At 30.2% G+C, this 14,518-nt stretch overlaps 1 protein-coding gene across 2 annotated transcripts; it reads left to right on the top strand.

The window, feature by feature from the left end:
- On the top strand, positions 1–1,522 carry LOC107425466 (dof zinc finger protein DOF4.4). Of its 2 annotated transcripts, XM_016035473.4 has the most exons (2): positions 1–284; positions 364–1,522. In XM_016035473.4, exons 1-2 carry the CDS (start codon positions 274–276, stop codon positions 1,109–1,111), a joined length of 759 nt encoding a protein of 252 aa, XP_015890959.3. In that variant the 5' UTR covers positions 1–273; the 3' UTR covers positions 1,112–1,522. The 2 variants fall into 2 exon arrangements, with proteins under 2 accessions (XP_015890959.3, XP_015890953.3); XM_016035467.4 differs by having other exon boundaries at positions 1–1,522.
- Positions 1,523–14,518: the final 12,996 nt, after the last annotated feature.

A 14,518-nucleotide genomic window follows, 5' to 3' on the forward strand; every position in this document is an offset into this window, starting at 1 on the left:
ACCTGCATGCCCACCAAAGCCAGTTAAAATCCCAACCCCCATTCCCCTTATTCATATATAGACAAAAAACCAGCATCAAGAAAAACCACACCCCCTCCTCACCTCCCCACAAGGCAAAAGATAACATATATATAGATTTAGAGAGAGAAAGAGAAAGACAGACAAAAGCAACCATATGCAACCGGAGAGAGAAGAGATGAACCTAGAGGATCGGAGACTGAAGCCGGAACCTGAGAATCAACAGCAACATCAACAGCAACAGCAGCCTCAGAAATGCCCTCGCTGTGAGTCTTTGAACACCAAGTTTTGTTATTACAATAATTACAGCCTGTCTCAGCCCCGTTACTTCTGCAAGACTTGTAGAAGGTACTGGACTCAAGGCGGGACCCTCAGGAACGTCCCTGTCGGTGGTGGTTGCCGTAAAGGAAAGCGCGCCAAAACCTCAACTTCCGGCCAAAACTCGAGGTCTCAGGCGCAGCCAGAGCCACCTCTGCCGCCGCAGCAACCATCGCAACAGGTACAACAAAATATGGCAAATCCACCGGCGATCATCTCTTCAGGTTCTGTAATGACCACTACTCCGGCTATGAGGACCATAGAGCCCGGTGCCTTGCCCTCTCAGTACTATCCTGGTTCTGGGTATTTGTCTTCTCTGGCTGCGATTCATTCTTTGAACCAATCACAGCCATTCGATCAAGCTCTCGACGTTGGGACTGATCAATTGGCAGGAAATAACTCTTCGAATATGAGCCTCTTGCAGGGTTTCAGTGTCTCTTCCTTCGGCTCGCAGCAGCAGCAGCAGCATCAGATTCAACCATCTCAGACTCACTTCTATCAAACGGCAGGTAATAGAGACAAGAGCATCAACGAATCTCTGTACCAATCGGAGGAAAACTTAATTCAGACTGCTGCCGGGAGGTCTACTAGTTCTTCTTCGCCTCATGAATGGCCTCACAACTTCATGAACACTTCCGGAGCTACTACGGCCTCTTCGGAAAGCGCTTTGTGGACCATGGGCAACACAAAGGCTACTGCCAACACCACCAGCGCAGGTTCTTCTTTTAATCCAAATCAATGGCCTGATCTACCAGGATATGGCCCTCCTCCATGACTGCTGCTTTTCTGTGCTAGCCATTCTTGTTAGCTCCCTTCGAAATCCAACATGCAGAGCCAGCACAGCAATTGATTATTTCATATTGTATACCCAAAAAAAAAGAAAGAAAGAAAAAAAAAGAGGATCTCATAATACCCTCTCAGTCCTCCTCATTTTGGACTCGGTTAAATTTTGTCTGGTTAGGGGCAAATGATCCTAGTTTTTCATTTTCATGAACATAGAATAGAAAAGAATTTTGTGATGTGGGCATTTATTGTAAATGAAAAGGATATAGCGGTCGTCGCCCTTTTCCTTTTTTCTCATATTATAGAGAATTTAATTTCTGGGATTTGGATTAGGTACTAGTTAATGTGTTTGAACTTAATTTTGATAAAAAGTTGAACGAGATAAATGTTCAATTTCGCTTTAGCGTGGTCACTTGCTTTATTGTAAAAGCATGTAAATATACAGATATATGTGATATGGCTTTTGTCGTAATTAAATTAATTAGGGTTTATGATAAAGGTTAGAAAGGCCAAAAAGAGATCATATATGGACGAAAAGAACGCTTCGAATACAGGGGCTAGCTGAGCTAATTAAGATCTTTATAGGAAAAAGAAAAGTTTGATGGAAAAGATGGTCAGCATATTGGTGCATGTTACAGTTTCAAGTTGCTTTATGCATCTTTCTCTCCGTCTCGTCTTTTTATTTGGTTGGGTTCTCTCTCATCTAAGTGAACTGCAAATTACATCATACATGTATATGTATACAAAGCTGCATATGCATGCATGCTTTGGGATGACTAACGTACAATGTGCTAGTGGAATTATAACAGAAAAACTGCATGGGGTTTATAATTTTGATGACATTTGAAAACAGTTCACTTTTTTAGTTTGTTTCAGTTGAAATTGTCAATGGTATTAGTTGGTAGATTATAATAGAATTTCATCAATTTTATAATAAATTTATAGGAATCTAATAAAATTTTTAGGATTAAAATTAAATTTTATATTAATAATTTTTTTATAATTTTATTATTAAAATTTTTTCAAATTCATTAAAAATTTATTATTTTTTAAAATTAATAATTTTTTTAATATCATTAAATTTTAAAAAAAATTTACAAATTACTAATTGAATATATATGAATTTTAATAAGGTTTAAAATCTAAATTGAATATTATTACACTTATATAAATTTTTTTAAAATTTAAATCAAATATTTTTAAAATTTTTAATATTTTTAAAATTTTTTAAATTCTAAATTGAATATATATTATTTTTATATTTTATAAAGCATTCATACCACTACCACTGTACCGAAAAAGCTATTCAAATAAGCGCTTTTGCGTGCGAATGCACATACATACGGATTCCGAGATATAAATATAAATAAATATCGAAATAGGATTCTGACACATCTTGTGGAACATTTAAAAGAGGAAATTTGGCAAAATAGAGAGACCGAGAAGAGGGTATTTATGTAACAGTTGTACTATGTTAAGATGTGTAATACTTTTAATTGTTACGCGCTACAACTAAATAATTTATTACCATTTTTAATGCGAAAATAAAGTATGTAAAACCTATAAGCTAGAAACAGTTGCTGGGTATCCTAAAAAAAAAAAAAACAGTATAGTAGGTTTATTACTTTAAATTATACGAACATAAACAAGTAATTTTTTAATTTTTTATCAACATTAACAAATATTTGAAAGACATAAAGAAAGATGATCAGCCAATAAAGTGATTGGTGGAGGGCGTGGAGGTGGGCATTGTCTATTGTGGGGTTCGGAGTAAAGCAAATCTTCGGTCTGCCATAGTAAGATCTCTGTCGCAGAGAATAAAATCAGTGACACTCTCGGATACCACCCTCACTTGCTTTGCCGTACTTCACACCACTTTGAAAAAATATAATACTAATAACAGATTTCATCACCAATCACCGTGTGAAGCCTATCTGCCATCATATATGAATATATATATATATATATATATTATATATATAATATAATTAGGCACTTAGCTCACCAATTTGGGGTTATATCGACATGCTGTTAATGTACTTTGCCTAACTAAAATTTACCAGAGGTGTAATGATGATAATGATTTATATAACACTACTTTTAAGATTATTATATAATATATATATATATATATTTTTTTTTTCTTTTCAGATGAAATCGAGAATATTTGTTATGGTTTATTAGCACTCAACACGATTATGTGAAGCTTTATCAAAAACCAAAAAAAAAAAAAAAAAAAAAAAAAAAAACACGATTATTATGTGAAGATTAATTCATTTATGTACACAGATCAATTTACGTGGACAAACTATATTGTAAATGTTTTCGAATCAGACAAGATGAACACTAAATCACACTCTTCGTTTACACTTTAGTTAACCTTTTTTTTTTTTTTAACTTAATTTGTAATATAAATTTTAAAAAAATTAATTAAAATTTATATTCTCACTTAGCCAAACACCAACGCCATTTTTGTGAATTTCCGACCGGTCAACTTATATCAAAAGGATCAACATCGGTCAAGGGGTAGCCAATGCAGGTCGAAAAATGCCGATCAGAGTTTGGTCCATACCTTGTCAAAGGTTGGTCAACAGAGTGTCCAGTCCAGTGCCACGATGCAAACGTGTCAATAGTAATAAAGATTTTGTGCAGCAATTTTCTGATTTTATTTTTTTATTTGTCTGTGTGTAATTTATTTATTCCAAATTATTATTAATGTTAGTTATATCTAATATTATACATTTAGAAAAAACATTAATGAACTTTAAATTGAAAACAATTTCAATAGTTTCTGATGTGATGATTTTGGCTTTTTGCCCTTAAACTTGTATTATTTAAGATATTTGACAAACTTTAACTGTACTAATTAATTAATATTTAAAATAAATAAAGTATATACACAATAATGTAAAAATAAAAATAAAAACTGATTACATTACCAAATAAGCATTACTAAATTGTGTGATTGATAGTGATTTATTAAATATTTATTTTTTACAAAATTTTTGTTAAAAAGTATTTCATAAGAAAAAGTAGTAAAATGTTTGTTATACAAAATAAAAAGCGCTCTTAAAATTATTTAACATCGTTTGGTATTTTTATTAATGCATTGGATATTGCTATTATTTTCCATCTTGTAATACTTATGCAGAGAAGTACCTAAAAGAAACATTTGGAATACTTATATTTTATTTAAGGAAAAAAAAAACACTTTTTACTTTTTCAGCAAATACATAACCTTTTTTTTTTTTTTTTGAGCACATATTAAAGTTTCAAAAGTACCATAAAATACAATTCAAAATTGAAGAATAAGGTTAACTTGAGTAAAGAAATCCCCTAGTGTGTCTTTGCTTCGACAATGGCACATTTAGGTATCTCACTATCAAGACCCTTTTTATTTTTTCACTTATGTCTTAATTTGATTTATTCAAAGTTATATTACATTTTATTTTTGTTCTTTTATTTATTTATTTTTTTCCATATTATCACTTAATATAAGAGAATTTTATCTTGTCTTGAAAAGATAAAATTTTTCACTTTTATTTTATAAGAAATAATGGTTTTATTCACATTACAAAATTTAATAACCACACTATGTTTTTAATTATCTGTTAATATTTCAAATTATTCTTTATTAAAAGGTCATAACTACCCTTAAATATATAAAAAAATATAAAAAAAAATTACTATGTATATTTTAGTAGACTTTTAGAAAAAAATAATAATAATAATTAAAATTTAGCAATCAAAATAAAAAAACTACACAAAAATGATTGGCAAATCATGTCCTCTCAATCTTGAAAATGAAAGTATTTAGCTTTTTGTGATTTAGTTGTTTCTCTTTTTTGTTTTTTGTCTGATTTTTCTTTTTTCGTTTTTAATTTCATTCTTTTTGTTCTTCATATCAATTGTTTTAATTGTCATCATATATACTTTGAAGTCATTTGGTATAGTAGCTTGTGTTCAAGAGAAAGTAATAGTATAAATGTTATGTGTAGTCATCTGGTATGCATAATCCCGATGATTTGAATCAATCTAAATTTTTTTCATTGTAGATATCTATTTTATTTAGATATATAACATGAACAATTTAAATCTATCCATGTTTCGTATTTTCTTTTTTTTTTTTTTTTGGTAAATATGTTTTGTATATCAAATGTATCATGTTTCGTCTTGATTATATAATTAGGATGCAAAAAAATGATATATAAAGCAATCATTAAATATACATAATTCTGACAATTTACATATGTCCAGATTCAGTATATCGAACCTATTATGTCCCATCTAGATTATATAATTCGGTCGAAAATGAACAATATGCAAAATCGGCTACTATGATGATCAACTATAATGTGATTGGCTAATTAGGGAACCTCTTTAAAATCAGTTTAGGGATTAGGGCAATTGAAGGGTGTTTATCAATTTCAAATGGAATTAGTGATAAAAATTTGTAATGTATCTATTTAATTTATATTAGAGTAAATTATGAATGGGTGTACAAAGTAAAAAAATGAATTAGAAAAAGTGTGTATAAAATATATCGTGGTTATTCAATTTTGTAAAGTGAATAGAATTAAGAAAAACAATTTGAATGTGTTTTTCAACTTTTTTTTTCTAAAACTAACCTCATCAAAATCCCAATCCCTAAAAACTCTCTCTTCCATATCTATCACAGTTTGAAAGGAAACTAGTCATCGCTGTTCCTCTGAGTCATTCTGCGTCCAAGATTCAAAATACTCCAATTTGAATGAAACCGCTCTAGTGAGCTCCGATCATATACATTGCGCCTGTAGCGAGTCTCCTCCTTCGCTATCTCCTCCAAAAAGGCACTTTGCAATCGATCCAGACCATTGTTGCAGAAGGTTCTAAATCTCCTCTTTCGCAAGAGCCACTATTACAGTTGCTGTAGACCATTGTTCTTGACCTCCTCTATGAAGCCACAATTGAAGAAAATTTATTAAATGGGTTTACGTTTTTTCTATGAAAAGATAAGGGAACTGGTGTTTGAGGGATAAGAAAATAAAGAAACGAAATTTTCTTGGAAAAAGTAAACAAAACTCCGGAAAACTTTTTTTTTTTTCCCTTATATTTATTTGTCGTTTTTCTTTTGTTTCTAAGCTTGTAATTTTATTTATTTTTTAATTAATATGCAAGAGGTCAAATTTTTTTGGGAAGGGATTTGAAGGCTAAAATGCTAAAATTTGAAATCTAAATATAATTTATATAAATATCCAAAATAGTTTATTCACGATGGATAATAAAATATTTTTATATATAAATTATACTTTAGTAGGTGAATAGTACTTATACTTCAAAAAAGAAAAAAAAAAAAAATCTAAACTTTTAAAACATAATCATTTTAGATTTAAGATGCACTTATGTCATTTTATGCTTCGCTTGCTTGGTTGTAATCCAAGACAATATTTTAAAACTGAGGGGCCAAAATTGGAGTATAAAGTTTCAAGTCAAAGCCTTTCTTAAGAATCTTTCTTAAGAGCACAGCTTATGGGACAAGTAAATGGAGGAGTTATATCTGTACATATGCAGCAGTGGGGAAGCTTCCCCCTCTATTACACCTTTCTGTTTGTTTATATGTTTTAAAAGCTGAGACTCAGAGGGTGACAGATGCATGGTGGAATAATCCAGTGTCTAACTTTAACACCACATCAACATGTAGATGATTTTGATGTTTGACAAACTTTTCAGATCCCTTATTTCTAAACTATCAAAGGCATGCACAAGTGGTGGTCCCACTCCCATTTTCCATTAAATTTCCTTATCAGTATGGGACTCTAAAGGCCCTACTGCACCATCATTTGCTCACTCTTTCGGTTTCGTGGGACGGTTTTATGTGGACTCAAGCCCCCTTGTTTATGATTTTTGGCTGCACTCTCTAGTCTCTATAGCATGCTTAAACCGCCATCTTTGCAATCTTTGCTGCCAGAAAAAAGATGATCGTTTTGTGTTAATATAATATAAATTTAACGATGATTCATATCCATATTTCCAATTAAACTTTTACAACTCGATTTTTGTTAACAAAAAATTAAAGACATATTGGACCACTTATAAAGGGAAATATTAAATAATACAAATGAAATAATGATCTACCTCTAATCATTTTTTTTAGAGTGGTATTTCAATTCTCTTTATACTCTTTTTTTATTTTTTTTCCATCAATTATAATTAAGTATTTAAAAGATGCATAAATTGGTTTTACTCAGACTGAGTTTTTAGGGTTATATTAGTTAAAGTGTCTCTGAGAATATAATTTCAGTTCATACTATGAGAAGGCAACATATGTTTTATCCTCCATGAACCAATTCAAATGAAAGGTCATCATTTTTATTATTATTATGATTATTATTTTAAAAAAGAAGTGATAAGATCACCATGTTTCTGAAATTAGATTATCAAAACACAATATAATTAATTTTGATCGTAGACTCAGACAAAATGTTGGTGAAATTAACTAAATTAAATGGTATTAATTTTGTATACAATTAATTGCCTCCAATGCTCTTCTTTCGCTCCCCCCCGCTCCTCCCCTCCCTCTTTTAATTATAGCTTTAGAAATATGTCAAGATTTAAATTCAGAATCTAAAATTGTATTTTTAGTAGTTTTACTAGTAGTTCAAACCTAGGAATATATTTCTTCCACTCCTATTAAATGAAGAACTTACATGTATACAGGACAAAAAAAATAATAATTTTGCTATCAAACTCTTGGAAGATTCATGGCATACATATTTAACAATTTCAACAAAGTCTTTTCTTATTTGTTAATTCTTTTTACTTAATTAGTCTTGCAATAAAAAATAAAAAAAAAATAAAAAATAAAAAAAAGCAAATTTTTACTTTAAGTCCCCGTAGGACCTGCTGTCCAAAATTTATGTTCACTGGGAATTGGCATGGGATCAATTCGATTGGTTTTTTTATTTTTTATTTTTAACTACCCAAACTGAATCAAACTATTGAGAGAAACTAAATCGACCAACATTGGTTCCATATTCGGTTCAGTTTGATCTATTTGGGCTTTCATCCAACACCTTATTATTTTATTAATTTTTTACTTTTATAATTTTTTTAAACTTGTTCATAAAAGATTATTATTCTTTTAATAATTTGAATTCAAATTATTAATATCTTAAACTAAATATATTAAAACATAAAAATATATTAATAATAAAAAAATTATATATATGTGTTAGTCCTAGAATATCATAATTTTATAAAATCATGATATAAAATCATAAAATCATGTTACAAATCAGTTAAGGTAAATTGATTATTTATATTTTAACTTTATTAATTCAGAATATGCTAATTGGATAATTATTGATATATGTATAGTGGTTAAGTTTTGCTTGGGTTAAAATTTATCCATGCTTAACCAAACCAATCATAAGGTAAAAACAAAGCCAAACTAATGAAGTTTATCAATTCAAATCAATTTATGCGCACATCTAATGTTCACTACTTTCCAAGCAAAGAGTATGAGTGCGGAGGATCCACTATTTTCAAACAGAGAGCTTTAATTTTGTTTGGACATTATTATTTTTAACAAAAATATATGTGTTTGGATGACTGAATAAGGTGTTTAGATGACTGAATAAGGTTAGAAAGTGTTTTTTTTTTTTTTTTTTTGGATAAATCATTTATTCTCAAAATTTTAAGATAATGAATAATTATTTATGGAAAATATTTGAATTCAAATTTAAAATGGCTTTAATTACTTTAATGAAGATGATCATGAAATCAATTTTATTTGGACATGTCATAATGAAAGAGATAAATCAATGGGATTTTATGAAATTTCTATATACAGCATAACAATCATAAGTCTATAAACAAAAGGATGCCTACTACAATACAAAAGGGGCCCATCTGTACACACCAAAACCTTATATATGGAACCTTTCATGGTCCTTCAGTATTTTATTTTTCTAGCATATCTTCTTTTTCTTTTTCTTTTTCTTTTTTCTTTTTTTTATCAGTTCAGCATATTAAGTTTTGTTTTTGTAATCAAGAAAGAAACTTCTAATTTCATTGTTTTCTACAAATTAATATAAATTGTCCTAATTTTGTTTGATTTATTTTATTGTTATTATTATATTCTCTTTTTTTTTTTTTTCTTTCTCTGATCCAATTTAAAGTGACACATCTGCGCATAAACAAAGATGTCCAAATTGTTTGGTGTTTGCTTAGATACAAACCAAGTTCAACTTCTCCACCTTTAAAATAAAATAAAAAATAATAATAAGTAGTTTTACTTGCTATAGGAGTAAATCAATGAACAATGGCAACACAAAGGAGAGAGAGAAAAAGAGAGAGGATTATTCAAAAAATATAACCCCTTCTAATATTTCTGAAGGACAAGTCAAGGTGAGGTTGACTACCAACAAGGGACCATACAAATTCTTTCTATTGAGTTGCTTTATAACGAAGCTTCGACTACATATATAACACAAGCAAAAGTCGTTCCACACACCCATATATGTATATACTTTAATGTCTTAGATTGCATGGAGATCACGAATGTGTTTGTGAAAGATTTGTCATTAACAGTCTAATTATTAAATAATAATCCATACAACTACCCATTTCTGTTTGTATTCAGTATTCTAATCGTATCGGCCTCTACTTATCACCTTCTTGGCTCATGCTTCATGATTCTAGTAAGTTATCAAATATAGCATGTATTTAATATTATATATATATATATATATATTAAAACCGATGGTATATAGTGTATTTGGTAAGGATTTAAGAAAAAATATAGTTTAAGATTACTTTGTTTTGTCAAATAAAGTTAATTTAGTTGGTATATTATTTAGATTTATATTTATAAAGTTGAAAATTTGATATATTACGAAGTGGAGATTCGGTGTAAATGATAAAAAAAATTTAAAAGATAATAAAAAAAATTACTTTGTTTTACTTCTTTGACCCCGATGCACACTATTCATCTAATGAAAAAACGATTCATATATTACTTTTACAAAAAAAAAAAAAAAATTGAGTATTTTGTAACACATGTTATTTATTTTAATTAAATATTTCATTCTCTATGATCCGGTCAACAGCTAAAATTAGAGTAAAAAAGTGGTAACACTCCTTTCGTTTTGTATTATAATGCTACCTTGATCATCAATGTTTGAAAAACAGTGGTAAAATATATAGAAATTATTATTTCATCTGAAGTCTTAAAAAACAACGTAACAATATTCGAATTTTTATTTAGCTACGCATTCCACAATGAATCATCTTTAGCCACCTGTAAAACCCTTTTCCATTGTTAATCCAGTGTTCTGAAGCAATATTGGCGGGCTTAGTCAAAGTGTCAAGCACGACCTAATCATTCCACCTTTCAAATTGAAGAATTGTCAAGCACGACCTAATCATTCCACCTTTCAAATTGAAGAATTGTGGTATTAATATTATAAAAACTAGTATTTCCCATCATAAATGTTCATTTTTCCATGTAGTTGTTTCAATTTGAAGGTATGAAAACAATAATTAAATCAGACTTAATCAATTATTGTCATATTAGCATCATTTACTCTAATTAATCATATTATATAATAAGAATACCTATTCATAAGAAGAAAAAAAAAATAGTTATTCTTATTGATTAATGTTTGGTTGTCATATTTAATTTGATTCAATATTTATTTATGACCTTTTTTGGCTTCATCAAATATCATATTTAGGTTCCTATCCATTGTTTTTCTTCTTAATCTTCCTTTCATCTTAATCTTTCTTGTTTTTCATCGTGGATGATGTTTGTGAGCACTTTGCAAAGATTGAGTTTTTAATTAATTTTATGATGCAGTGCCAAGCAAGACAAAAGATTGTTCACAGCTTAGTTTTTGGGGGAAATTGATGTCTCCTATGTCTGCAAAAGCAAGGAATGTGGCTGCAGCCATGAAGAAAGGTTGGAATCCATTCGATGAGTTTATTAAGATGGATAATGGTGTTATTATTTTCCAATTTCATGATGGGGTGGATGCTTGAATTGTGGAAGATAATGATTCTAGGAGTTTCAATGGATCACTCATGGATATGAGCAAACGGGAACTAGAATGTGGTCGTGGTGAAATCATTTTGAACACTATGCTTCTACGGATACAAGTTGAAAGGCATTCCTTTTAAATGGTGCTCTACTTTTGTTCTCACAAAACTGTGCAGTAAGCTTGGGGATGTGTGGGAAGTTAAGCCACGATAAAAGAAAGTGAGGAACACAATTTCTCATATTAAGGATTCTTTCCTTTAAATGAACCTTTTTTATCGGCTCCTACGCAGCTAGCCATAGAAAAGAGCCCTTACAGTCAAACTTTAAATATGAAAGTTTGCCCCATTTCTACATTGATTGTGGTTTTATTGGATATGATACAAAATATTGTTGATGTTCAAAGTTGGATAAGACTAATCTATATCTCTTTGGAGATTGGCTATGAGTGGAGTTTAGTCTCACAATCCTAGAATTTGTTTGATCCAATTTTCTAAATTCTATGTAGAAGCATGGAGAGGAGATGGCTCTGTTTCCTTTCATCAGAAAGAAAAGAAAGATGTCAAATTGGGAAGTGTGTTTGGAGGAGTTGACGAAGGTTGGTGAAGGAAGAAAGGATATTATTTGAAATCATGGAAAGTGCAATCTTCAAATTGTAATTCGCAGAATTAAAAAGGAAAGTTGAATGCTACAGTTCCACTGACTCACATGTAAATTTAAAAAAGAAAAGGGGGTCTTAGCCTTCTTTAGATTCTTATATGGGGGACATGTAACATACCATTAATGTAAAATCTGACAAGGGAAAGAAGAATTCTAAAATGTAAAAAGAAAGTTTAAAGTTGGTCACTATAACAATTCCTACAGAAGTTTCATTGGAATCTTACGTTGTATCTAAAGATAGAAATTCACTACTAGATACGAAAACTTAGATCTTAGTGGAATATTAAAAACAAAAAGGCCAAGCTGGTGAGAAGAGAAAGAGATCAAGAAAAAGGATTCGAAGACATGTAGTAGATATAGTCCGTATAAGAGGAATAAAAAAGAAGAGAAAAAAAAGCAAATCTAATGAGGTGTCTAAAGTGATATGCAACATTTTTGGGATTTGAGTTGGATATTGAAAATGGCAAGGAGGTGGCCCAAATCATGCCTCAAAGGCTCAATGAGTATCCTTTGTTGGAATTGTCAAGGGTTGAGAAACCCCCTAACAGTTAAAGCCCCAATGGATAGTAACATCCATTATAACCCATCTATGATAAGCATTTTAAAAACAAAGAAATTACAAAGTTCCTATCATATATTAAAAAGGCATAATAATATGAATAATCATTTAGTAGTGGATGCAATAAGGGATTTGGGTTGTATCTTAGTTCTTTGGAATAATATTTTGACTATCATAAATGTCCTTCAAAACCAAAATTTTCTTGACATAGTAGCTCTTTGGGCAATTTAAAATGCTGTATCATTTTTGTATACAACAACAGAGATGTTTTATAAAGAGAACAACTATGGCAGTAACTAATTCAAATAGATAGGTAGAACACTCTCCTTTGAGTGCTTTTAGGTGATTTTAATGATATTTTATCAGACAATAAAAAATTTGGGACTTATCCAAGCATTCCATCTAGAATGTGCTTTTAGACAATTTATTGACATCAATGCTCTAATAAAGATTCAATCTGCTAGGAGTTTCTTCATATGGGCTAATAATAGGCATGATGATGCATTGATGTTGGAAAAATAAGACAGAATTTAATAATCTTTTCGTACTTCCTTCCCTTGGTCTTATACCCATATTCCACCTTTGGTAGGTTTAGATCATTACCAATTGATTTTGTTTTTGAACCCTCCATCTATTGCAAGATTCATGTCTTTCATATTCAAACAAAAATGATTGTTTGGATAAAATTATCATCAGGTGGTTGAAAATAGCTAGAACTTAGATGGTAGTGGACCCATTGCATGGCTGTCTATGAAGAAATTAAATAAGTCTAGTAATTTCTAATTTATTGTAGCAAGAATTTATGAGGCAACCTATCTTAAAAAATTCTTACTTTAAAGAATTCATCGGTTGATCTTGAAAATTGTTGCATTATCTTCTAAATATTTAGAAGAAAAAAATAGTTTGTCAAAGGAATTGGAGTATGGAGAGGAAGAGGCATACTTGGGTCAATGCTTAAGGATTAATTGGCTAGCATATGGTGACTGCAATTCAAGTTCTTTTCATACAACAACCATGCAGTATGGGAATTTTAACAAGATTACAAAATTAAAAAATCTTGAATGTAATTGGATTGAAGATGAATTTTAACTTAATAATCACATACGTGATTATTTTTACAATCTCTTCAAATCAATTGCCATCAGAATTTTGAGAATGTTTTATAGCTGGTGGATTTTTGAGTTATATCTGACATGTATAGAGACCTCCTCTACCCATTTGATAGAGGTGAGGTTCGCAAAGTAGTTTTCACATTGGGCAATTAGAAAGTTTCGCGCTTGAACAGCCTTTTAGGAATGTTTTACTAAACCTAATGAGTTAGTTCAAGGAAGATATATTTTAGATTGTTTATGGCTTTTTTAGATCAAGATTTATGCTTTAAAAATGAAGTTGTATGAACTTGATGTTGTCACCAAAAGTTTCGTATGCTTAAGAGATCTCTTAGTACCAACCTATAAGTTTATACAATTTTTCTTAATAAGATTAGTTTTCGAGTTATAGTGGATTGTTTGAAGAGTTACTTAGATAATTTAGTCTCTAAAACCCGAGGAACTTTTGTAAGGGGAAAACAAATCCCAAATAATATCTTTGTAGCTTAAGAAATTATCTATTATTTGAAAAGGAAACTGAGAGAAAAACTTGCAAAGATGGCTTTAAAGGCAAACATGTCTTAAGCATACGACCAAGTTGAATGGGATTTCCTTATATGTTTACTTCTCAAAATGGGCTTTGATTCTCATTGGGTATATTTTACCATGCAATGTGTTACAAGATGTCTTAAACTGAGATTGTTAATGTGGTTCCTTTATCAAGCTTTGTTCTCAATTGAGGTTTGAGATAAGGAGACCTCTTATTACTATACTTATTTAAATGGCTAAATTTCTTTCCAAGATGATGAATCATTCGGTGAGTTCAGGTTTTATTGAAAATTTTAAAATTAAAAGTTTTGTCCCCTTCATATCTCATTTGTTCTTTGTGGATGATAACCTCCTCTTTTTGGAAGCCATGACGGGGGAATGTAACAAGGTGAAGCAAATTCTTGAACCTTACTACAAAGCATCGGGCCATTGCATCAACTACCAGAAGTCTAGTGTATTTTTCAATAAAAACATAAGACAGGAAACTCAATATTCATATGCAGATCCTTGGAAGTTTCATTCATGAAC

This window comes from Ziziphus jujuba, chromosome 1 (assembly GCF_031755915.1).
Source record: "Ziziphus jujuba cultivar Dongzao chromosome 1, ASM3175591v1".
Lineage (NCBI taxonomy): Eukaryota > Viridiplantae > Streptophyta > Magnoliopsida > Rosales > Rhamnaceae > Ziziphus > Ziziphus jujuba.